Source organism: Athalia rosae, chromosome 6 (assembly GCF_917208135.1).
Source record: "Athalia rosae chromosome 6, iyAthRosa1.1, whole genome shotgun sequence".
NCBI classification, from domain to species: Eukaryota; Metazoa; Arthropoda; class Insecta; order Hymenoptera; family Athaliidae; genus Athalia; species Athalia rosae.
Genome location: NC_064031.1, coordinates 1,740,232 through 1,763,384, shown reverse-complemented (window position 1 = coordinate 1,763,384; position 23,153 = coordinate 1,740,232). Strand labels below are relative to the sequence as shown.

The 23,153-nt window shown below is 35.5% G+C and overlaps 4 protein-coding genes across 13 annotated transcripts in view; 2 read left to right on the top strand and 2 right to left on the bottom strand.

Moving 5' to 3' along the window:
* The window catches only part of LOC105690696 (CREB-regulated transcription coactivator 1-like), a 24,032-nt gene extending 8,310 nt beyond the window's left edge, over positions 1 to 15,722 (bottom strand). For 5 of the 7 annotated variants that reach the window (XM_020855100.2, XM_012408721.3, XM_020855103.2 and 2 more), the window contains exons 1-5: positions 15,590 to 15,718; positions 10,427 to 11,344; positions 909 to 1,176; positions 387 to 489; positions 70 to 220 (exon numbers count right to left, since the gene is read on the bottom strand). In XM_020855100.2, the coding sequence (XP_020710759.2) occupies positions 70 to 220; positions 387 to 489; positions 909 to 1,176; positions 10,427 to 11,344; positions 15,590 to 15,703 (1,554 nt within the window). In that variant the 5' untranslated portion in view covers positions 15,704 to 15,718. Of the gene's footprint in view, positions 1 to 69; positions 221 to 386; positions 490 to 908; positions 1,177 to 10,426; positions 11,345 to 15,589 lie in introns of all 7 variants that reach the window. The other 2 variants (XM_020855102.2, XM_020855105.2) reach the window with 2 other exon arrangements.
* LOC105690701 (mucosa-associated lymphoid tissue lymphoma translocation protein 1-like) lies at positions 6,522 to 19,908 on the top strand. 3 transcript variants are annotated; one of them, XM_048656968.1, is made up of 18 exons: positions 6,522 to 6,663; positions 7,049 to 7,201; positions 10,450 to 10,665; positions 10,750 to 10,898; positions 11,100 to 11,375; positions 14,587 to 15,369; positions 16,590 to 16,749; positions 16,857 to 17,002; positions 17,119 to 17,291; positions 17,414 to 17,600; positions 17,665 to 17,938; positions 18,007 to 18,099; positions 18,200 to 18,425; positions 18,497 to 18,680; positions 18,753 to 18,943; positions 19,024 to 19,122; positions 19,234 to 19,511; positions 19,612 to 19,908. In XM_048656968.1, exons 8-18 carry the CDS (start codon positions 16,866 to 16,868, stop codon positions 19,765 to 19,767), a joined length of 1,998 nt encoding a protein of 665 aa, XP_048512925.1. In that variant the 5' UTR covers positions 6,522 to 6,663; positions 7,049 to 7,201; positions 10,450 to 10,665; positions 10,750 to 10,898; positions 11,100 to 11,375; positions 14,587 to 15,369; positions 16,590 to 16,749; positions 16,857 to 16,865; the 3' UTR covers positions 19,768 to 19,908. The 3 variants fall into 3 exon arrangements, with proteins under 3 accessions (XP_048512925.1, XP_012264160.2, XP_020710771.2); XM_012408737.3 differs by lacking the exons at positions 6,522 to 6,663; positions 7,049 to 7,201; positions 10,450 to 10,665; ... (1 more) ...; positions 11,100 to 11,375; positions 14,587 to 15,369 and having other exon boundaries at positions 16,441 to 16,749; XM_020855112.2 differs by lacking the exons at positions 6,522 to 6,663; positions 7,049 to 7,201; positions 10,450 to 10,665; ... (2 more) ...; positions 14,587 to 15,369; positions 16,590 to 16,749 and having other exon boundaries at positions 16,756 to 17,002.
* On the bottom strand, positions 19,782 to 23,153 carry LOC105690680. The gene is made up of 4 exons (XM_025746321.2): positions 22,285 to 23,153; positions 20,804 to 21,169; positions 20,477 to 20,672; positions 19,782 to 20,257 (listed from the first exon to the last, which is right to left on the bottom strand). The coding sequence occupies exons 1-4, from the start codon at positions 23,143 to 23,145 to the stop codon at positions 19,983 to 19,985; spliced, it is 1,698 nt and encodes a 565-aa protein (XP_025602106.2). The 5' UTR covers positions 23,146 to 23,153; the 3' UTR covers positions 19,782 to 19,982.
* On the top strand, positions 20,807 to 22,172 carry LOC105690709 (U6 snRNA-associated Sm-like protein LSm6). 2 transcript variants are annotated; one of them, XM_048656973.1, is made up of 3 exons: positions 20,807 to 20,941; positions 21,770 to 21,860; positions 21,931 to 22,172. In XM_048656973.1, the coding sequence occupies exons 2-3, from the start codon at positions 21,770 to 21,772 to the stop codon at positions 22,077 to 22,079; spliced, it is 240 nt and encodes a 79-aa protein (XP_048512930.1). In that variant the 5' UTR covers positions 20,807 to 20,941; the 3' UTR covers positions 22,080 to 22,172. The 2 variants fall into 2 exon arrangements, with proteins under 2 accessions (XP_048512930.1, XP_012264168.1); XM_012408745.3 differs by lacking the exon at positions 20,807 to 20,941 and adding an exon at positions 21,167 to 21,585.

Genomic DNA, 23,153 nt, shown 5'->3' with positions numbered 1-23,153 from the left:
CACTTCTTTTTTATTCGTTTTTTTTTTTTTTAAAAAAACAAATTATTTCAATTCAATATTCAAACTTACGTTACTGTACGGCGTACTACTCGAATGTTCCTCCTGGTCGAGAGGGGCTTGTAACGGTGGCGGAAAATGAACGTTGCTTAAATCTGGTAAAGATCCCGTGTTATTTCCTATAGGAATTTGTTGCCCCGGCGGTTGAGAACTCGGATAAATGCTGTGAAAAATGAATATCTTTTTTTAGTATCTGTGTCACTATTCAAATAACGTACACATTATCAATGTATACTGATTTTGTAGGTTTGATGATAATATGTTCCATATTTTTTTTCTTCTTCTATTCTTATTGGGCTACTGGAAAAAAACGGAATTTAATGACGTACTTTATTCCAGGTACTCTGGGCATTTCGCAAGAAGATCTCGGCCTCTCCATAAAGCCACGATGCGAATCTCTGTGCTCGTTTCCCATAACTCCCATGTGTGGGTCTGCGCAAGATAGAAGAAAAAGTGGTATTACAAGTAGGTATAGATAAAACGAGAATGTTGACGAAAGCTTTTCGAAATGAAGCAGATCTAGGCAACAGTTGAAGCTTTAAATCCCTTTCGGTAATTCTTGCATCAGTCGGTAGATAAAAAAAAAAAAAAAAAAAAAAAAAAAAAAACAGAAAGAAAGAAAAATCGTAAATTTTATCAAGGTACTTGGTCTTAAAACGTATGTAAACTACAGAAGGCCAAATTTCTGTTTGCCATGAGCATGAAACTACCAAAAACCAACAGAAAAAGCGAGTCACTCAAATAATAAAAAATCTCTTCTCGGCTGACGATAAGTTACGATTCGAATTTGGACAAAATTTTAGCAAATTAAGGAGCTTTTGAATGTTTAAAAAAAATCAAAAGAAACCGACACGCATCGCTACCTCGCCGGTGAGGCATGGAGGAAGGCATCTGGCAGGATTCGTTAACGCTTTGATGAAGAGCGGAGTCAGAATTGGTTCTGCGCCAGGTATCTGGCGGAGGAGGTGACAGATAAGGTACCCCGCTGTAAGGTGAGGTATCGTGCCTCTTTTCGGCAGGACGAGATCGCATCGGTCCTCCAACGGATCGACTGCGGTCTGACGTGGTTCGGTACATCATGGAATTGTTTTGTATTTCCTCGGGATGATTTAGCGCAGTCTGGAACAGAATTTCATGGTCAGTTTATCCGGAGACTTTGATTGTTCGGGAGACGATATTTAATTTACATCGTAGAAACTATTGCAAGCTGAATCATTCTATCATGCATCAGTCGACAACTAGATTTCGGAAAAATAACAACCAGACAATATTGTACTGAAGCTCAATTCTTTGGCCAGCTATTGAAATGCTCGCTTATTCTAGGGAACGATAAATCATAGGAAAAAAAAAAGTAGTTTTCCAACCAACAGCGACGTACCGATTTCGCACCGAGGATGAACGTGCCTAGGCACCTTTCCTATTTGCGATATAGATCAACGAGCTCGCCAGAACCCACGTGCGTTCGAATACTCGAAAATTTATTTATTCAAGTTTCAAACGCCGCAGTAACAAACCAACGCTGTTAATCGTTTATCAAATTTTTGCCATTTTGTCTACCGAAGGATTCAACCGACAATGAATCCCCAGAGTAAGAAGCAGCGGCAATGGAGAGTGGCGTAAAAAAAGGAGGAATTAATGCGAATCCGATACGAAAATCAAATAATCTGATGCAAGGGGAGTAGTGGTGCTAGAAAAAAAGAAAAAAAAAAAAAAAAACTCAAAGGGATTTCGTGGCAAGTTTTTTTTGATTGATGATCGTAATTATTTTATTATTCCGATTGTTATTTTAATATTATCATATTAAAAACTCATCTATGCAGCGTGTAATATTTAAGGTATGACGTAAGAAAACTTGGCGACCTCACCGCATGTCAGATTTCAAAAATTATATGTACAGTCGGACGACAAAAAGAGTCAGACAAATCAATCGAGTAGACAAAGTGACCTTTAATTTTTCATTTTTGTTAATATTAATTCAAAAAAATGACTGCTTATGTAAAACGAGTGGTAGTTCCATTATAACTTCGCGTGTACACTGTACGTGATACATGGTATATACGTATACTTTAATTATACATAAATGTATGTATAATCTACACCTGTTTACGGTGCCATCGCATTATTCAGTATCAAAGAGCTCGGAAAAATATTAATGGAAAAAAAATTCCCCTTTACACCTCGACGAACAAATTCCGTCAAAGTTTACGTGAAAAAGTGAAAATTATAAAAGCGAGGTGTTTGGATTGCATCGGAACACGAGTTTCTTCTCCTTTTTCGAGGGGTTTTTTTTTTTTTTTTTTTGTTCTCATTTTTGTAGAACGAAATTTTGTAGCGGGTCCAGTCCGAGCCTCATTAGTTTTTTTGTTGTCGTAATTTTTTTTCCCGGTTTGTTTTTTTGCGTTTTGATATATTATCCATGAATACACGCTCCGTTTGATGCGTCGCATATTAAATAGTAGCAAATTGTTAATTATAATAAATTCTTGCCGGTCGGATCAAAGTTCAAGGAAAACTTCGCACAACCTGCGTAGTTGTATATCAAGAACTTAGGAACGTTCCAAAGTATAGCGTACGTATAGTATAATACGCGGAATATAAACGCTTAAAAACGTATAATAGTATGTAACGTTAAACCCAGTTTATAATGAGAAGGCGGTACCCGATTACAGGGCCGAATCGTTACGCGGGAAACCCCGCGCACTGATATCATTATTTCTATTCAATTTCAATAACATCCAACGATCAAATATTACCAGATTCGATGATTAAAAGAGTGGATTAATAACGATGAAATAATCAAACTCTTAAAAACTTTTTCAATCCGTTAACGACATGTACTGCCTATTCGTACGCTCGTTGATTAAATCACAAGGACTTAGTCCCAAGGGCCTCACATAGCATCAGATTTACGGGAATAGTTTGCCTAAATAATTAAGTAAGGTTCGACGTTCAAAACAAGCCATCTCTGAACACCTTGTTTCTCTTTTTTCCGTCAACTAGAAATCTTCTCAACGATTTGATGGGGGAACGAATAATTGTGAAAGAAAAAGGAACGAAGAGATAATTCTGATCGACTATTTTTGGAACAAAAAGAAAAACAATTCTAATCTAGTACCTGAAATAACGACATCGAATCAGCATGAATTACATAATGCAATACACGATGGGTGCATCTATTTTTCATTCAATAATTTCTAGATGAATTTTCGTAGGGTAATTAACATCGTTGTTGTTATTACTATCGTTCAGTGATGCGGTCCAGGCTCAAGATTCCGATCATACGGGAGAGAGAGAGAGGAAAAGAATGAAGAAGAAAGAAAAAAGAAGGGAACTTGAATGAAACGGGAAATCCTGCGTTATACGAACGACAGCGTGTACAGTTCATAGGTATTTATTATAATAAGTTCCTTATATGTCGTACACATCTAATTAACGCGTATATATGTATTGCGAAACTCTCTTCTATATTCGCACTCGCCATATAAAATTATATGGTTTCAACCATACCGTACGTACGTACATAAATTTCTTTACATGCGTATAAATATCATCACGAGGAAAAATTTGCAAGCATATTTGTATACGTATGTTCTGTAAATATGTATGTACTATTTATTTATTCTTATGTACATAGGATATAATCGGATCGGTAAAAGTTTTCAGTAGTGTTCTGCAGTGTTCGATGTAATTCCGATCTGCAGTAACCGATCACGAATGATCGATCGATCGTTAAGTTTCTTTCTTTTTCGTCTTTCCTTCTTTTTTGAGAGAGGGCATACTGCACGTTATATGATTATCACCGCACGTGCAGAAAATCATACAGATATATATATATATCTGTTTATCTCGATTTTATTTATCTCTCGCAATCAGAAACGAAAAGATTATATACGAGTGTGAGTTGGTTTCATTTTTGAAAAATTCAAAAACCATTTAATTGTTATCGTGTACTGGCGGAACGGGTAGTGATCGTCGAACGATAAAAAAGAAATGACGAAACAAAAAAAATGTCAGAACGAAAAAGAAAAGACAGAAAATTAATTGAGGAATTAATGTTTCGATGTGGACGCCACGTTACTCTGCAGAGGTAAAAGCACAAGCTTTCCAGATCATGGGGAAAAATATTCCTTTTCTTTTTTTCTGTTTTGAAATTGGTTTTTTGATACTGTATTATTTGCGCTCGTTATAATCGCGTTCGAATGAATCCACCTGCAGCTGTGTACGTGGATATTACGAAGATCGTTAAATGTAACGGTATTTTAGCACACCCAACGATCTACGCACGTTTATAATAATTTGCATACAGGATTGTAGAAAAGAAAAGAAAAGAGATAAAGAAAAATCCTAATCATTTCGTCGCTTTTTCTATTCAACCATCGGAGTTCAAGATCGAGGTGACTTGGAAAATATGTCTGAAAATTTTTCAAAAATAATTTCTGCGAGGAAAAAAAATATTATCGTCGACTAAATCGATGCATTAAAAACCGCGTTTTCCAACCGCTCGTGTATAACGATAATTTCATTCATAATTTCGACCGATTATCGAGCAGTAATTGTTAGCTATGTACGTACATACATTGTACCGTGCAGTACGATAACGATAAAAGTTTATCGAAAAAAGCCGCAATAAAACAGAAATTCGGAAAACTTCTTTTTTTCCTCTGAATTATATCAACGCACGTCCTTACGTCGTCGCGATGAGTAAACTTCCCGATCCGATCGGAGTACGTCTCTGGAATTTCATTCAATTAATTCTCATCAGCTAAATTCATCTATATTTCCTTTTTTGTCTCTTTGATATTTTTTCACGTTCTTATTTCGTCGCTATGTGTATGTACACGCGTACATTACGCTGTAAATTTTCATTTTTTTTCTTTCCAGTTGCATTTAAACTGCATCACCAGCAGCTGCCGCTGTTGCTGCTGGTTACTGCACTCGCGATAAGTCCCTCGTTGTAATAAACTATTTTTTTCTTATTTCTCATTTTTTTTCAAACTCAACAATAACGGATATTGCGGTGCATGTAACGTACGTTATATACTCTATGTAATAAGCGCGTACGTACTAATAATATCGAAAATGATAATGAATTCGTTTACATGAGGGCGTATAATTAAAATGTGGCAAAAAATTTCTTCAACAGAGATTAACGAAGATAATTGACGAAACGATAAAATTTTCTATTATATTTGTGAGGTCGGTTAGATTTTTAATTATGTATACATCGCCGAGTGCGGGCGTTTTTTTTTTTTTTCTTCTTTCTTTCTTTCTCATTTTATTTATTTTACTTTAATTTATTCGGTTAATATTCGCTTGCTTCCTTTTTTCTATTTATCAGATTGCTCGACGAAACGGCATTACGAGATACGAGGCGGTACACATAGGTATAAGGAGGCATATGTATGTGTAAGTATATGAGTTGCATTTAACGACTCCATTGGTAATTGTAGTACATTATGCGTTACGAATTATAATTACAGTGGAGTTTTATATGTGATTTTAACTGCGATTGCTATATGGGTATATAAATATGTGCATACGTACCTATGGGTATACATATGTATATATTTTACATACGTGATTTGTACACAGATCGATCGATTTCGAATTTACTTATTGGAAAAACGTTTCACTATTTCAAATACTTATTCTCTGTTCATTCGTTTAGTAATTTTTCTATAACATCTGTACCGTACCATAGAGAGAGAAAGACACGGGAAAAAATGTGAGAAAAAATTTTCCTTCGATCATCAATCTGCAATTTTATATCCGGGGGAAGTACGATGTATATACGTACTCTGCATACACTCATATTTATCGGAAGTTATATATTTTATTCCGAGTAAAACACAGGAAAATTATAAACCGGGGAAAATTCATCGCGTTGAATTGCAACGTCCGCGTTTAATTTATTCACATTTAATAAATATACACATATATTTTTTTTCCCTCGAATTATTGTTAATGAAAACATTCTACATCGTTAATTAACGTGATAAATATTCCCGCCTATCCAATAGGAAAAAAAAGGAAGAAATTATTAAAAAGTTGATAAATTTTCATTCTCAATTTCACCATCTAACGAGTATTTCTTTTAGCTTTTTTTTAGTTTTTTGAACTTTCCAAAATTCCTAATATATAAAGCGTCTTCCATGTTGGACTGACTGATTTTTATTCAACTCGGTTTTTCGTTTTCTCAAACTTGTTATTTATTTTTCTTTCAGTGTACACGTGTAGCAGGATCTGTATGTATGTAGATACGTTATATACGTATGTATAGGTACTGTATATGTCATCGTTGGCTTGTCTTGCAGCAAACATATATATGTATACCTCAAATACCTGCCTGGCTCCAATTCTATTTATGTAAAATTGTTACCAGGAATAAACGGAAGGCGGAAAAAAGAATAAAGAAATGAGAAAAAAAGTCAAAAAGAAAAATCTAAAAGAAGAGAGAGACTGTCCGGCGCGGTCTTCGTTCGATTGAATGGAACCTCCTCGACGATTCAAAGTTGGACGAGAAGGTATTCGACCCGATGTGCCCACAGGTCGAATGAAACGCATATACGCCACGAAAAAACGACTTTTGCATACGTGCATTTCAAGGTACGACGACGTCGCCGCTGCTAATACGACGCGAAAAATCGCCGGCAGACTTTCAAAAATCTTTTGACTCTGAGGTTTGAAGTGAAATTGTTTTTTACTTTGAGAAATGAAAACCAGGGCTATTACCGATCCAACGTGATTCGCGCGGATCGCAAGGCTGACGAGTAGAAAAAAAAAAAAAATTAAAAACTTTATCTCTCTTATCGTTCATTTTTCAAAATGTATATCTGTTCTTTTTCTTTGTTCCAACAGTTGGGACGTTGGAAATTTTTCTCTTCCATATAAAATACATGTACAGTATACACGGTAGCACGATGTGGAGGGAGAAGAAAAAATTGTAATAATTTATTTCCGTTTGTTTTCTTCTCTTTTCATTTCCAAAAAGACGGATGACCATAGGATTATGATGGGGGTGCAGGTGGAATACACCAGCGGAGGTGGACGAGGTCGTCCGACACTTTCCTAGCTGCGGCATATATGAGCTGCTAGAACGGGAAGAGCGATCAATACTTTGTATGCAACACAAGTCGTCGTAGAGGTAGGTAGGCAGATAGGTGTATAGATATATGTATACATATATGTACACCACGTGTTTTGCGTTTCATATAAATTATATATATGTGTGTAAACGTTGATATTATATACACATACCAGGTACCAATGAAATTACATGTACAAAACAACGACGATGATGATGACGATCGATGTCATCGCCATCGTTATCGGCGTTATCACCGAATGTTTTTTTTTTTTTTCTTTTTGTAATCGAGGAAAGAACACGGCGATGAATAAAAAAAAACACAGAACCGCGAAAAAATGAATGAAAAAAATTGAGGGGGATAAATTGAGGCGTGCGATGTGGATGTGGACGTGCGTGCATTGTATGCACATATCCGACGACGAGAAACTGCACAGTTAATGCAGCACAAAAAATTTACGGAGTATTAAAGAGAGAATGCATCTGTGTATATAATATATAAAAACGATAGCAAACAGGTTCAAAAACCAGTTTGTCAGTTGGGAGGTATACATAGGTGGACGTACATTTGTCGTGTACATATAAGTATAATTTACAACCTGTATACGCGATGTTGCAGTTAATTTTCTAAACGAAAATTTTTCAAATTCAGCGAACGAAACGATCGAAATGGATGAACGGGTAGCTTCTAGAAAAATAAAAGAGTCGGGCCGGAAATTCCCGACAACTTACTACTCGGTTTATGCATGCATGCTGCAAATTTTCCAATTGCAAATATCATACGTGTGCTGTATATGATATAAATATATATTTATATTATTATTTATTCACCTATAGATGGTACGAGTAACAATTGAAAAAAAACCTCTCGTTACGAGCTCTTATTCATGATTCCCATATAAATATACAGGGATATCATTCGCGTTAGTCATCAACGTGGGGGCGGAGCGACAAAAAGTTTATCCGATTGGGAAAAACGAATAAAAATCGATATCGAATTCGGTTATAATGGTGAAAAAAAATTTCGGACGCTTGGAAAAATTGGAATTTGAGACGATTTTTGATGGATATACGAAAACTGGAGAGATTTTCGAAACGAAAATTTATCAAATCAGTTGAACCGCGGCTCAATAATTATGCAATAATATTAATTACACCCTTCTCTTGTCAGTTTCAAGTTTAGATACGTTATATACGTATATAAATATGCGTATATATGTTCGGAAAATATTATGATGATCGGTACATAAATAGAATATATGTATATGCGTATATACGTAACATGAAAATATCTGTCACTCACAGAAATTACATTAACACAACATAATAATTGCAGTCGGTTAATTTTCTTAACCGTATATTATATATTATGTTTAATTTTATAATCAGATTGTCCGCAGGTTATAGAATAATATATATACGTATACGCATCTATACGCATATTTCAATGAGTGATACGTCATTCAGATTTTGAAATTATCGGTTATTAATAAAATTTACCTTTCGCTAAACGGAACGCGATAATGATTAATAAATTTATCGTTAGAAAATAAAAATTAAAAAAACTTATCGATTACGCATACGTACATACGTATATACATGTAAGTATGTATATAGGTACATAGGCAACCCGTTTTTGGCGGGAGATTGACCCAGCGGACTTTCCAGACTGAAGATATACGGTATAGAATGGTGAAAAGACGGAAAAAAAATCCCAAATTATCAAAATCAAAAGTATATATTACAGGATAATACAAAATCCATAACCTTGACATTTGGCTACTACGAATACACGCATATACGTATAATACATACGTGAAAAAATTTGTTCTTCAATATAATTATATAGAGAATGAATCGCAAGAAAAGATCGCGGTACCGAAACCATAAGTTGAAAGAAAAGAAAAAAAACTTAGACGCACACGCAAAACTAGACAAGTGGTACAGAGACACGAAGAACTGAAGACGAGAAGAATTTTGAAAACTAAAAAAAAAGTCTCCACGGTAGTGAGATAAACATCGGAGACAAGATTTATTTATCTTTCGCAAAGATAACGTCGCCGATGTATAGTGTGAGAAAAGGTCGAGAATTTTTTTTTTCCACCTCATTTTTGTGTTTTTTTACTTCGTTTTTTTTTCACAAAATTCGTCACAAAATAATAAATATATGTATGTATACCATATAGCTGTCGTGTATAGTTACGTTTGCACGTGCAGAATTTAATATATTATTATTCGTTTATTTCCTTATTTATTTTCTTTATTTTATTATATTAATTCCGATTTAATGATTTAACTATTTTACGTGTTTTTTGTTTTGAAAATTATTAATTTTTTTTTTATAACTTTCGTCTTTCGATTCGTTTGGACCATTTGCAGCGTTAACTGTAATATTTCTACCACGATTATCGAAAAATCCGACGTGTCTAAATACAGTGTATGATTCTTATCGACGAACTAAACTACTCGTTCGGTTGAGTAACGTGTGTAATAAGTGACTAATGATTATTGAAATATATAAAATTATTATACATAAGAAGGAGAAAAAGATATCTATGAGGAAATATATAATTAGGAAAAAATGGGTTTGCGTTAGATAAAAGCACAATAATTATTAAATGAGAAGAGAAACAAGCTTTTAATATTTTCCTCGTTTTTCAAACATATATATATGTATATATATACATACATATTTAGGTATGTATAAACTATATATTTCTACAGGAATTATATATGAAGAAATTTTTACACGAATGAACGAATAAATATAAATACTATATGTATATATTATAAAATGCACTATACATGCAGTTATGTAGTAATGCTTAGGCGATGGATTCGAGCATGATTAATTAACGAAGCGTTGAAAAATGCGATATTATAATGCGGTACAGATTTTATTAATCCATAACTCGATTTATCAAATAGAATCGCAAGAGAAGAAAAAAAATTCAACAAACACGAATTATTCAAAAAAAGAATAGTCGAAGTCGTAAATTTTATCGACGAAAATATATGTATATGTATAATTTATATATAATGTAGAAGTTTCTTTTTCCGCATGGATTGAATTTTTTTTTATATCAAAATCGAGCAATCCTATACCATGTCGAAATATCAGACGGATCGTATTAATGCATATACATATATTTCTATATTTATATAATAACATGAGCAATATGAAAAGGAATAAGAAATCTATATGTATGTAATCGCATGATTATCGTAGTTATAATGATTAATATAAACGCATGAATGAATGAATTTATATTATTATAATTATACCTTAATATCAACGGAGTATAAAGTTGCAGGAAAAATAGTGGTAGCCGTTGCTGTAGGAGCAGCGGCGGCGGCAGCAGCAGCAACAGCAACAGCAGTAACATCTGTATGATTTTTAAGCCCTGCTGCTGAAGATGAACAACAAGAAGAGGAAGAGGAACAAGAAGAAGAAGAAGAATTTGCAACCGCGGGCGACGATGACGACGAACAACAACATCTGTCCGTTGTTATAGTTTGATTAAGTCTGTGCATTTGATCGTCGTCGTTATTGTTGTTACTGTTATTGTTCATCGTTTTTGCTGTCGCTAAGGCTGTTATATTTGCAGTATCGTCGTTGGAAATCGCATCCACATTTGTGATTCGAACGTTGCTGATCATCGACGAGGAGGAGCACGATATCGAGGGATTAACGTCAACGATTTGTTGCGTGCAGGACGTCGCTTGGACCGATACCGAATTACCTCTTGAAACTGTGGTAATATTTTTAGTCGTTATCGCCGTCGTTGTCGTAGTTATTGTCGTCGTTGTTGTTGTCGCCATTGGGCAAGACGACGACGACGACGACGAGGACGAAGAACAAGCCGACGTGATTGTGCAGTGATTGTTGTTATTGTTGTTATTGTTATTGTTACTCTGAAGATGATGATGATGATGATGATTGTTACTCGTGTTACAGCCGGTGTTATTGTTGTTGACGTTCGGCAAGGAACCGCCAGCTTTAAATTGATTCCCCAACTGGTTTATACGCAGGTGATTTCCCGTTGCTATTTTCGCTGTCGCGGACGACAATTGTTGCAACGGAGGACTCGCTCCCGCACTCTTCACCGACATTATACCTCCTCCTCCCGACGATTCCACCGAAATACCGCAACCCGTAGGACTCGCTACCACCGAGTTGCTCGCTGACGCCACTCCAGCAACCTTCAAGAATTTTCACCAAGTATCCACAACGGTTTGCTATTCTTTTACTTTGCTTTTTTTTTTGTTCGACACCGATTCGTCGGAAATTATTTTACATCAATTATTGGAAAGCATTTTGAACGCTCGGCAAGAGATGAAATGGGGAGGGAAAAAAATATTACGAAAATCATCTCCTTCTCCGATTCATTTGCACAGAGAGGTAATGGGTATGCCGCAATTATTAGAAGCTGTCAAGCAATTAGTAAAATTCAATGAACGCGAAAATTAATTACATTATATTTGTTATGCGTGCTGTATAATGAACATCCTAAATACTGTGGAAAAAAGGAACAAAAATAATGAGGGAAACCATGATCAGGATTTCCGGAGATTGATCGTTTGAGAATCGGATTGATTTTCATTGGAAACTTTACCTGATATTTGACGCCCCTCTTTTCATTTTACAACACAATACTCGGACAGTAAAATAAAAGGGAATGAAAAAATTTAAAAAAACGTGAAGGTCAAGTATGTAAGAAGTAGGGTATTACCGTTTGAATGTCAGGGTCGATAATTTGCAAAGTTATAATTTTTATTATACGGTGAATAATAAAATCGATATAAAACTATAATACAGAAATGAATAAATTATAGCGCTACAAATATCTGGTTGAAATCTCACGATTTGTGCGAATCAGTTTTCATTTTGTAGAAGTATTATACAAAAAGTAGAATGATGAACCGGGAGCCGATGAAATTATATCGCAGGTATTAGGATATTTTTTGTTTTCTATCTGTTTTATTGCATGTCCAAAGCTCGAGGCATCGAAAAAAATCCGAGACTATCAAAAAGAGGCCGGGGATTCTCCGATCGACAAACTTTATTAGTTTGTTTTCCTCAAATATAAAGCACGTATATATGTACGCTCGATTATACAGGAAAAAATGAGAAAAAGAAAACCCCAAAAAAAGGATACTGGTATTAGAATGAAGAATTAAAATGTCGCGCTGTTTATTGTAAATTTATAAAATTAATTCACGTTATACTCAAACCATCTGACGACCGCGCGGATTATTATTTACTGAATTATTTACTTTATTTTGTTTCATTTTATTTCTCTTTATTTTTTAATTAAGTTTTTTATTTTATATTTTTTCTTAATAAAAGTCGTCTCCGAGTAGGTGACATTATCAAAGACACGTGCAGTTGATAATTAATTTGCATACGGGAAAATCGAAACGAATGGAATAATATAAAAATTCCCAAATGTCTCATCTCGAGATAAATTTCCCGAAAAAAAATCCCTTACTTTATTTCTCTAAAACATAGGAGACGAAACGTGACGACAAAATGAATGACAAGTTTTTTTCTTTTAATTTTTGGTCTTATAATCGTACGTACACGCAAATACACGTGTGCTAATATCGTTCGTGTTATGAATTCATTATTAATTTTCTTTTATTCTTTCACTTTGTTTCCTTCGTCTTGAATTCAATTTCTATAATTTATCTTCTCGAATGAATAAATAAAATGAGAACGGTATTCATCGCGAACAATTATTAGTATAAAAAAATGAAAGATTTCTGACTCAATTTTCTAATAATAATTTTTCCTGTACATATATTCGTAGATATTTTTGCATACCTATACATCTTCCGATTATTTGATCACCTATACCTATATATACACTGTATGTATACGTATGTAATCGTGGTGATGATATGTGGTTGAAAGGGTGAAAAAAACACGTGGAGCTAAAGAATATGCAGTGATATTTTATATCGGTATATAATAAACGCAGTTATAATTTGTAACATATAAACTCGCTAGTTAAATTAATGAAGAATGAGTTTTCTTATTTATTTATCTATTTTTTTCATTCTGCTCATTCGATATATCATTATTGCTTTTTTTTCTTCCGAATTCAACTTATTGCTTGACAATAAAATATATAATATTACTCGATAATCAGATGAGGGAATCAGCAGACCTCGGTATACATATGTATAATTATTAGCAAGACACAATAATGCGTGGGGGATAATCGCAATCTGAGTTGAAATCAGAAACGTGCTGTTCGTATCACGTGGATCCGAGTCAGCTAAACGAAACATGAATGAAAATAATAAACATTATTTAGGCATGAGATAGACAGATGCACGTATGTTGAATTGAGAGTCTGTGTGAGCCGGTGAATTATTTATTCATTCACTGATGTTTCTTATTAAATTATTTTCTTTTTCTTTTTTCCTATTTGTCTGAGAGACGAGAGAAGAAAATTTCTCGAAATTTTTCCCACAGATTACTCATCGGGGAATTTTTTTCTTCCGTTAATTTGCATTATCGGACGTAATGAGGGAGGGAAATAAGAGAGAAAGAGAAGAAAAAAATACCACCGATTGTGTGGAACCGAAAAAGGGAGTGGCGCGAAAGGGGGCGTGTATCGGGCGCGATGTAATTAACGTGTATTTCGATTAATTTAGTTATTATACTATTATTATGATTAACATCATCATTTTCACCAACACATAATCTCTAATCCCATAAGTGACGAAATCCTCGTATTATTCGTCAAATAAAAATTATCACGTTCTTAATCTTTTCTCGGTCGGAAATCACTCATGAAGTGTTAATAGTTGTTGATAATTATAAAATAAAAAAACGCATGTCAAATTTAAGCCTCTGACATGAAATTATTGTTCTTCATCGGTTATGTGTTACATACGCAGCAAGAAATTTTTATTTTATGTACATAATACGTGTATATCGATACGTTGTCTGTCTGCCCTGATGTTAATGTAAAATGGAGAGAGAGAAAAAAACAAATTGTGTGTGTGCATGCCTGATCTGGTGTATGTTTTTGCTATACAGAATACTGTTGTTTAATGGCATCGTGAATATGAGAAAAGATATAGAGAGATAGAAAAATAGAATGTGTTTAGCTGGGGGGCGCGAACGTCTAAAAATGTATCAGTGGAATATCTTTTAATGCATGTAATTTGATGTGAGGTATTAAAGAACAGGAGAAAAACCTTTATTTATACAAAATAGACGTGCGACATGTGTCGCGGAATTCGCGGCTGTTAAAGAGGAGAGGAAAAGGAGAGAATTTTTTATCAATATACCTGAGAAAGGTGGTGTGAAAGAAACGACGAGACACTTAATAATTAATGTAAAATAATAATAACGATGATGTTATTTGTGGAAATTATTGCTATTTTTGTTTGATTTTTCCAAAATTTATATCGTATTTAAATTGCAGGCGGAATAAAATCAACTAGCTGTACTATCATGAGAGGTGTGAATAAGGGAATGCCAATAACATTTGCGACACGAATGGTACCGAATATCGCGAATCGTTACACCTCAGTTTTCTCTTGGATCATATAAAGTGTGCAAAAGCATGAAAATACAACCGCGATATAAAAGAAAAGAGAAGAGAAAACACAGTTAAAGAAGAGTCTATACCAGTACGATATAAAATGGGAGGGAACAAGTGTGCGAGAGAGAAGAAAATAGAGGGAGGCACAGAGTTGAGAAGAACAAGAAATAAAATGAAAGAAAATAAAAAATAAATAAAGAAGAAGATAGAGAAATAAAAAATAATATACGTACTCGGGAAAAGAAGACGATTGGGAAAACCGAGAAGTGAGCCAGAATTGCACAAAATGGAATTGAAAAAATGAAAATAAAAAGTAGGAAAAAGGGAAGTAAAAGAAAATAAAGGGACAGGATGATAGGAGACAGGTATGAATGTAACAAATTTGTCAATTTGGAGGTTTTTTATTCATTGAACCGTAGGATCATTAGATATGACCATGATGTGTGTATTTCTAATACGTGATTAAAAAGCGATTCACAGTCTTCTGCTGGTCGAAATATGATCAAGAAGAGGTGTCTTTTGGTGGATCATGTGTGAGGGCAAAGGAAGATCTAATCGAAATTCCAATTCGTTTGTCGACCGTGTGAAAAGTTGGAAGAGGGAAAATCGGAGGAAATCTGAAATTGAAAAAAGAAAATGAGAAATGAAGGAGAAGAAATGAAGGTATTGTGTGGCAAAATATATATCTCTGTATGATACATGGTGTGTCTATGTACTACACATGTATAAAATTTATATACGTGACCCCCCGCGCACTGGCTGCATATTTCACATACGAACCAATACTAGGACGTGGGAAGAGGTTCGTTGTTTACGTTTTAATGTCCGGGTTGGATGGAAACTCTTTAAATGTTTGGTGGCGAAAATAAAATGAATATCTTACTCGGCTTGTGACATCGGAAACCTCTCGCATGATTGCCTCGAACGCAGCAGTTTCCTCCGCCTGTTTCTGATTCAAAAGAGCGATCTTTTCACTGAATTTCCGAGGGTTCGCCATGATGGCTCGGCACTGAATTTTTGACTTGCAACTACACTATTTCCCACGTTTGTTATAACCCAACAGCACCAATGGGAATTGTTAAGAAATACGCCACTGCCTTCTAGATAGGCAGACGACGGACTGGACTGATCAAACTCCCTCCCTATTTTTCTACCCTTTTTTACTACCCTGACCACACAGCAACCTTCACGACACTTAAATCCACTTCACTTCACTTCATTTCACTTCCCTTTCAATATACATACCCGGATTTGAGATTGTCTCCCGTATGCGAAACCAAACGAAACGAGAGCAAAGTATGCAGAGTCCGATACAACCATTCCGCTATTTCTAAAAAGCTCACAATGCAGATGTCGCTATACTAGCGACCACTTATTTTTTTGTGCGCATGAGGATCTTTAAATCCAACCTCCAATTATACGTTGCCGCCGTAGTCAATCGCGCAAAAATAAAACCTTCACTCGCCAGTTTCAAATAAGTATTCAGCTATAATCTCGAATTCTTTATCAACGCGAGTTACCGAACCCCGAATACCAGTCGAAATGGAATTGATACGCAAAACACCACATTCTTGTCTTCACAAACAACATCACAAACTTCCATATTTTCCTAAACACATCGCTTTGTTGCTGGATCAAATTGTCGACAAGTGCTGCAATCTACATTCGCGTTTCAATTTCCGAGATATTTAAATTATTTAATTATTATCATAGAAAAACAATTAATCTTTCACCCGCAGCAGCGTTAAATCCACTTATTAAAACGACCGATTATTAACAGATAGAATACAACATTCGTACGAAATTGGTTCTAAAATCACCCCCCTAATTTTTTCATTGACAAAACTTTGTTGATAAGTTTTTATTCCTGTGCACACATACAGCCACAGATATGGAGATGCATTCGATAGAATCTTTTTCCTCATTACTCAACTCTTTCAAGGATGAAGCATCGAAACCCCCCTCCTTACAGGAAAACTGGGGGATTGAAATTTTTTGCACTCCTGTCATCCCACTTTCATATTGCTACCAACGAGAGTATGTGTATGTATGATTTGATTATTGTGCACTGCCGATAAATTTTAACTTGCTTGGATCTGTTCACATCACTGTGCTAAGTCTGAGCGCTGAATAGCTGCTTGATTTTCTAGCCTTCAACAATGTTACCATGTGTAATGAATACTTCTTTGGACAATTTGCCTGCGGACCTTAATAGGAGATTAATCGATGAGCTCAATAAAAATTCAGCATGGAAAATAATAGCAAACTGGGTGGTCGAGAAGATAACGTCATTAGGGTGAGTTAGAGCAAATGGGGTTCACCAAGTAAAGTGAGAGTCTCTGGTGACTAACTTATTTTAAATTATTTAGTATTAAACCTATCTCAATGCACAAGATTATTTTTCTTATCCAGTTCTCAGTGGATAAATTCTTTTGAACAAGCAGCTCGATTAACAGAATCACGGCTGACACCTGCTGATATACTGTTATATGAGCTCGATATTAGGTTGTGCACTGTTGAACATCTCTGTCGGATTCTAGAAAAATGCGAATTATTCGATGCACTGTTCATTCTCAAAGGACCAGGTAATAACTACTTGCTTCTTGTTACTTTAGTCAGGGTCATTCTAGATTGAAATGATTAGAATCGAACATCAGTCTTTGAAAATTAAATATTCAGAAGGTAACAGGATCCTTTTTTGAAACAGAGCCTCTTGTGATTACGGTCCAGCCTTATTCATCAGAACACAGTCAATCGTTCAAAGTTGCACTTGGAGAAAAATTCTCCATTACCTGCAAAGCAACTTCCTTACCTCCTCCACATTACCAATGGTTTCACAGGGATACTGAGTTGAAGAATCAAACTTCAAATACTTTAAATATTCTTATAAAAAGGTGAGAAGTGTAGGTTTTCATTCATGGATGTCGATTAACTTTAGTAAAAATGTTAATTCATCAGTTCCGATCAAGAAGGCCATTACCAGTGCAGAGTACGGCAATATAATTTTGAAGGCGATCTTGTAGAGGAAAAATTTTCAACTCAGGCTCCCCTGTTCATAAAACCTATGTTTATTCGGATACGAAAACAGCCAGAATCTGTAAAAGTAAAACTCTATGACAGCTGCACTCTAAGCTGCAAGGCTGAAGGCCACCCGGCACCAAAGTATCAATGGTATAAATTACGAAAAACCAGGTACGAGGCACTCAAAGGTGAAACTTCTAATAAGTTATTGGTAAGTATTAGATAATCTACAATCCAGTTCTGTTTCACCAATACCAACTCTATTTCATGGCACTCCAGATAGATGCAGAGAAATCCAAATGTAAGGGAATCTATCACTGTGTTATTTCAAACGAGATCAGCACTGAATGTACAGAGGATATTGAAGTGACGGTGAGTGTGAGGCAAAGACTAAATAGATTTATTCGGCTTTGCTAATTAACTCACAGCTCAAAATGAAGTATAATGAATTATGATCATTCGTTTATAACAGATTGAACAACCTCGTCTGAGAGCCGTAGCTAAAATTGCTTTGATAATATGCAATAGTAACTATGAACATCATGAAGAATTGTTCAAACCTTCAGCTGATGGGGCTGGGTTGGCAGAAAAGTTGAAAGAAATTGGCTTTGCCGTTACATGCTTCGAGAACTTGACTCTTAGTGAGATGAGAAGAGCAATATTAAGATTTTGTACTGCTCTGACCAGGGGCGTTTATGGTAAAATTAGAACTTTGTTTTTCAAATCAGCAAACGCAAAAAGGGTTCAAATTTGTTGTTACTCTTCATAGGGGTCTTCTATTTTGCTGGTCATGGAACTAAGATACAAGAAACTCATATGTTGCCAGTAGATGCTCCCAAAGAACTGAGCAGAAAATATATTATTTCTGAGGAAGAATTAGTTGCCGCTGCCCTTCGTCGACAGCCTGGTCTTTTTTTACCGATTCTAGATATGTGTCAGACAGCACCTGATAGGTAAAACTCACGCAGTCATTAAGTGAGCATAGTCAACTGTTCTTACGAATGTGCTCTGATTGTTATTTACAGCATATCACGCGAGGATATACCTTTGATCAGCTATGAAGTCAAGAACAATCTCCTCAGAGCTTATTCCACATGTCCATATGAATCAAGCCTCGAATCCATTCACGCCGACAATGGTATTTATGCATCATCCATCCTCCGACACATCACCAAGGACAAGCCTGTGAAAGAAGTGTTCAACGATATCGCGCATGGTAAATATAATAATTTCAATGCAACATTTTGCAATCTTTTCAAAATAAATTACTGATTATATTTTCGCGCAATGTTGTAGACATGAGTGAGTCTGAGGACCCTTTCATTAGAGCTCAAGTCCCCATGTTGACATCCTCAGTTTGGGATCGTATTTATTTAACAGATCAACTCACGGATGGTGAGTAAACATAATCTGCCAGATTACCAGATACATTTGCTACCACTTTTTTGCCTAGTCATAAGTTTCTTATATCTTCTGAGTTATTAAGAAGACAATAACTGGTTTCAGATTTACCATTGCCAGCAGAAAAGCTGATAAATGACACAACTTTCAGACCACGAATTAGCAGTGACCGTTTGGCCCAAAATAATCATGAATTCATCATCACCATTGAACCCCGGAGGCGACCCTTCATAAATGTCATTCAGATAACAGTCTCCAACTTGGATAATTATAACATCATTTATAAAAATGAAGGCTCAAGGAGGGAGAGTGAACTCATGGAGCCGGTTTTGCATTGCATAGGCCAACGGTGTATTATTTTCCACCCTCAAAGAAATGTTGGAGTGAGTATAATACTCGAGAATCTCATTGGCCTCAAAAGTTTTGGTTCTAGGTAGTTCTATGCTACATCTTGTTATACATTCATATTTGTCACTCCTTTAGCAATGGCTGCGGATCAGTATTGTGCGTAATGGAAAAACAGTCGCTGAAGCTGCATTACAATACATGGCGCATATACCTGCGATTATCAAAGATATCAGCCCACTCTCCAACTACCCAGCTACGGCGGATAATTGGTATCTGTATTTTGAAAGGTAATCAAAATTGTCTGATTATTGGAAAATATCTTCATTACAAGATGACACGAGTGAACAGATAACATGTTCAAACATCCAAATGGTAGTACAAAGATTTTCATCAAACACTGTTTGGAGCGAATAAAATAATCATTTTATCTAACATTGCGTTTATGTCGATCACTGTACAGTCAAAACTTTTACATTATTTTACTTTCAATTTCAACTTGTGAATAATCATTCTGCATGGCATATTTTGAATTGATTTAACGCATTGATCGACCAGGATGAGTCACTACTACCATAGTTTCTGACAAATCTATAGTTTCCCACTACCGTATGATCGAAATACTTTGGATTAGTGATGACCTGACGATAGACAGGTACTAGTTGTGCCTCAAGCTCTTGTACGGTCACATTTGGGCCCAGCTTCCTGGCAGGAATTATGGGATCTTCCCAATTACGTAGAAAATGGAACACCATCATTATTTCAACATCACGTGACGGCGGCTCTGCAAACATTTTACAATCAAATACAGGATGCTCGTTCATGAAAAATTGAATCTAGTATGGGCTACCGCATAACAAGTTAAGTATCATCACTTTTTGTTCATTACCTGTTTTTCCCATTACTTTGATATGTTTTTGTATATTTTGATGGTATGGAGAATTGTCAACGAAAATTTTCATAACTATTGATTAATGAATCTGTTTACAACCGCAATCCTTACCAGTCTTTTCCCGCATTCCGATCGCCCATGGAAAGCAAAAGAAGAAGTCTTTTGGATCAAGCACAAGCTCTTTCTTCTCAACCGCAGTCATCACGGATATATTTTTTTTCAGAACCTCAATAGCCTCAGGAGTAACAAGTCCTTCTAAACTTTCGTAATCTTCTCTCGACAGTGCATCAGACACAACACATACAGCCTAAAATTATAACTTCTATACAATACGGTATCAGTTCATTGACACAAAGGTCGTAGAGACAGGGTAGCATTTTTTTCTGTGGAGGAAAATGAATGATTGATGCTATTTGAAGTCAATAGAAGAGTACACACTTGCTTTGCACCATTGAAGAATTCATATCTGTCAAATTCTGGGTCAATGGCAGGAAATCCTAGAGCAAAAGTAAGCCGACATGCGATACTTTGGAAAAATCTTGGCCAAGCAACTGGAGGAAGATCCATCAACGGTTTGTAAGTAGATTCAGCTGGATTAAGATTTGGATCGGCCTCTGTGCTAAAACATCGAAGGTTCGTCCTGTCCCGATTAATTACATTTTGTGAAGTTAATTGCGTTAACCCGCATCTGGTGAAGATTCGTATATTATTTTTAGTATAGCAACTGATAGCATTTCGTCGGCGAAAATTCGAATATATTAAATTCCTACAGTTGTATAACACTGGGGCGGACATTGTTCCAAATTATAACAGAGTATTTACAAATATATACAAATAACGATGTACGATTCAACCCAGCTTGTATACTCTAACCCAAAATAATCTAACAAAACATTTCTTTTTAATTCAAACGCTGATTATGTTTGATTATACTGTTTAGGTTACTTTGATTTCACAAATTGGATTATATTTGGTTTAATTTTAGAGGCTTTCGTTAACTTCAACCGGCTTATTTATTTATTAAAAAATTTGCAGTCGACGGTCACCAGCTAGCAGATATCGCTAGCGCATTCCGCGCCATCCAACAAGCGAGGACAAATTAAAAGTTAACCCTGAAATTAAATCGTTTTGAGGTAACCCGCGACCGTGACCCAAGTTGTAAACAATTTAAGGAAAATATTCTAACTGTTAAGTACGATTTTGAACGATAGGATAGCAAGGTATAATAATGTGTTTTCATACGTCGTGATTTATTGATTTAGCCTTATTTTACTGACCAACGGAATTGGGGGTGATTTTCTATCGCCTAACCAATTTGTTGAACCCTTTTGATGCTGAATACCGCACCTCCCCGATAACGTTTGCCGTTGATGTCTCTTAATTTATAATCTCTTTTTTTTATAGATGAGTCGTAAAGAAGCTTTATCTCAATTCATTCAACAAATTCACGGACGTCCAGTAGTTGTCAAACTCAACAGTGGCGTTGATTACAGAGGTGAATTCAGCGTGCATTTTTTGCAGACATTGAACAGCTTGTATAATTTTGGAAATTTCATAATTTCCAGGAGTCTTGGCGTGTCTTGATGGTTACATGAACATAGCGCTTGAACAAACAGAAGAATATGTCAATGGGCAGCTGAAAGACAAGTATGGGGATGCCTTTATCCGAGGCAATAATGTACTGTACATAAGCACACAAAAGCGAAGAACTTGAGATCCAAGTCCCAATTTTCCTGAAACCACTCACAATTTCCAAGTAATTCTCAAAAGTACATACTTTGATAATAAAAATATCGTTTATTTGTGATACATGGATATTCTTTTATCGCTACTGCTTTAATATAAACTTACACTAAAAGTAAAAAATGCCACTAAACATAATAGGCATTTGCCAAACTTGCATGTGCAGATTCTGTTTATTCATCAGTGATCATCGCATCTTTAACGTTAACTTCTTCTTGTAGATTTTGATTTATGATTTCTGTTTCAACCAGAGTTTCAACAACATCTTCTTGATGTTCCGCGTTTCGTTTTTTTGCTTCCTCAGCCTCAATTCTAGCTAATCTTTTCTGAATCGCGATCTGTCTATTTCTCTCAATCTTCTCTTTCATCTCTTGAGTAATTTCAACAGTGGTAGTTGATTCAATTTTTGGTGTAACCGTATTGAGAGACTGAAAGTTTTTTGGTCTTTGTGGGGTAGCAAGTTGTTTTTGTTTCTCAAGTTCTTCAGCAATCAAAGCGTCGAATTGATCTATTGGTTCGGTGGAGTCTTGTCTTGGCTCTGGCTCCTCGTCACCGGAATCATTGACCACAACATTGTCATCGGTTAGTAAGTCAAGTCTGATTTTTTTAATGTGAGTTTGAACAGCTTTCTTTGTCCCCAGGACCTCCATTCTTCCGAGAAAGTCATCAAACTCTAACTTAGGAAACATTCTATGGGACCAATATTCCAGTTTTTTCATCATACTATCCAGATCTTTCTTCTCATAACCTTTGCCATGGAATTTGAAGTTTTCAAAGTGCTTTTCTATCATGTGAAGTCCTTTTGGTCCTTTCAACCGTTCGGCATCTAACTTTGGTTGAGGATTCATAGTCCTACGCTTCTGACTCGTTGAAGGATCAATCTGTCTCTTTTCTGTATCTTGACCATCTTCATCAAATTTGTTATCTTCAATAGCTTCGTCCGAGGCATAACCACCATTGTCTGATCTATCATCGTCCAGCTCATTGTTAGGAATCAAGTCATCTCCAAAGTCTGATAATCGAGTTGGGGAAGACATATTTGTTG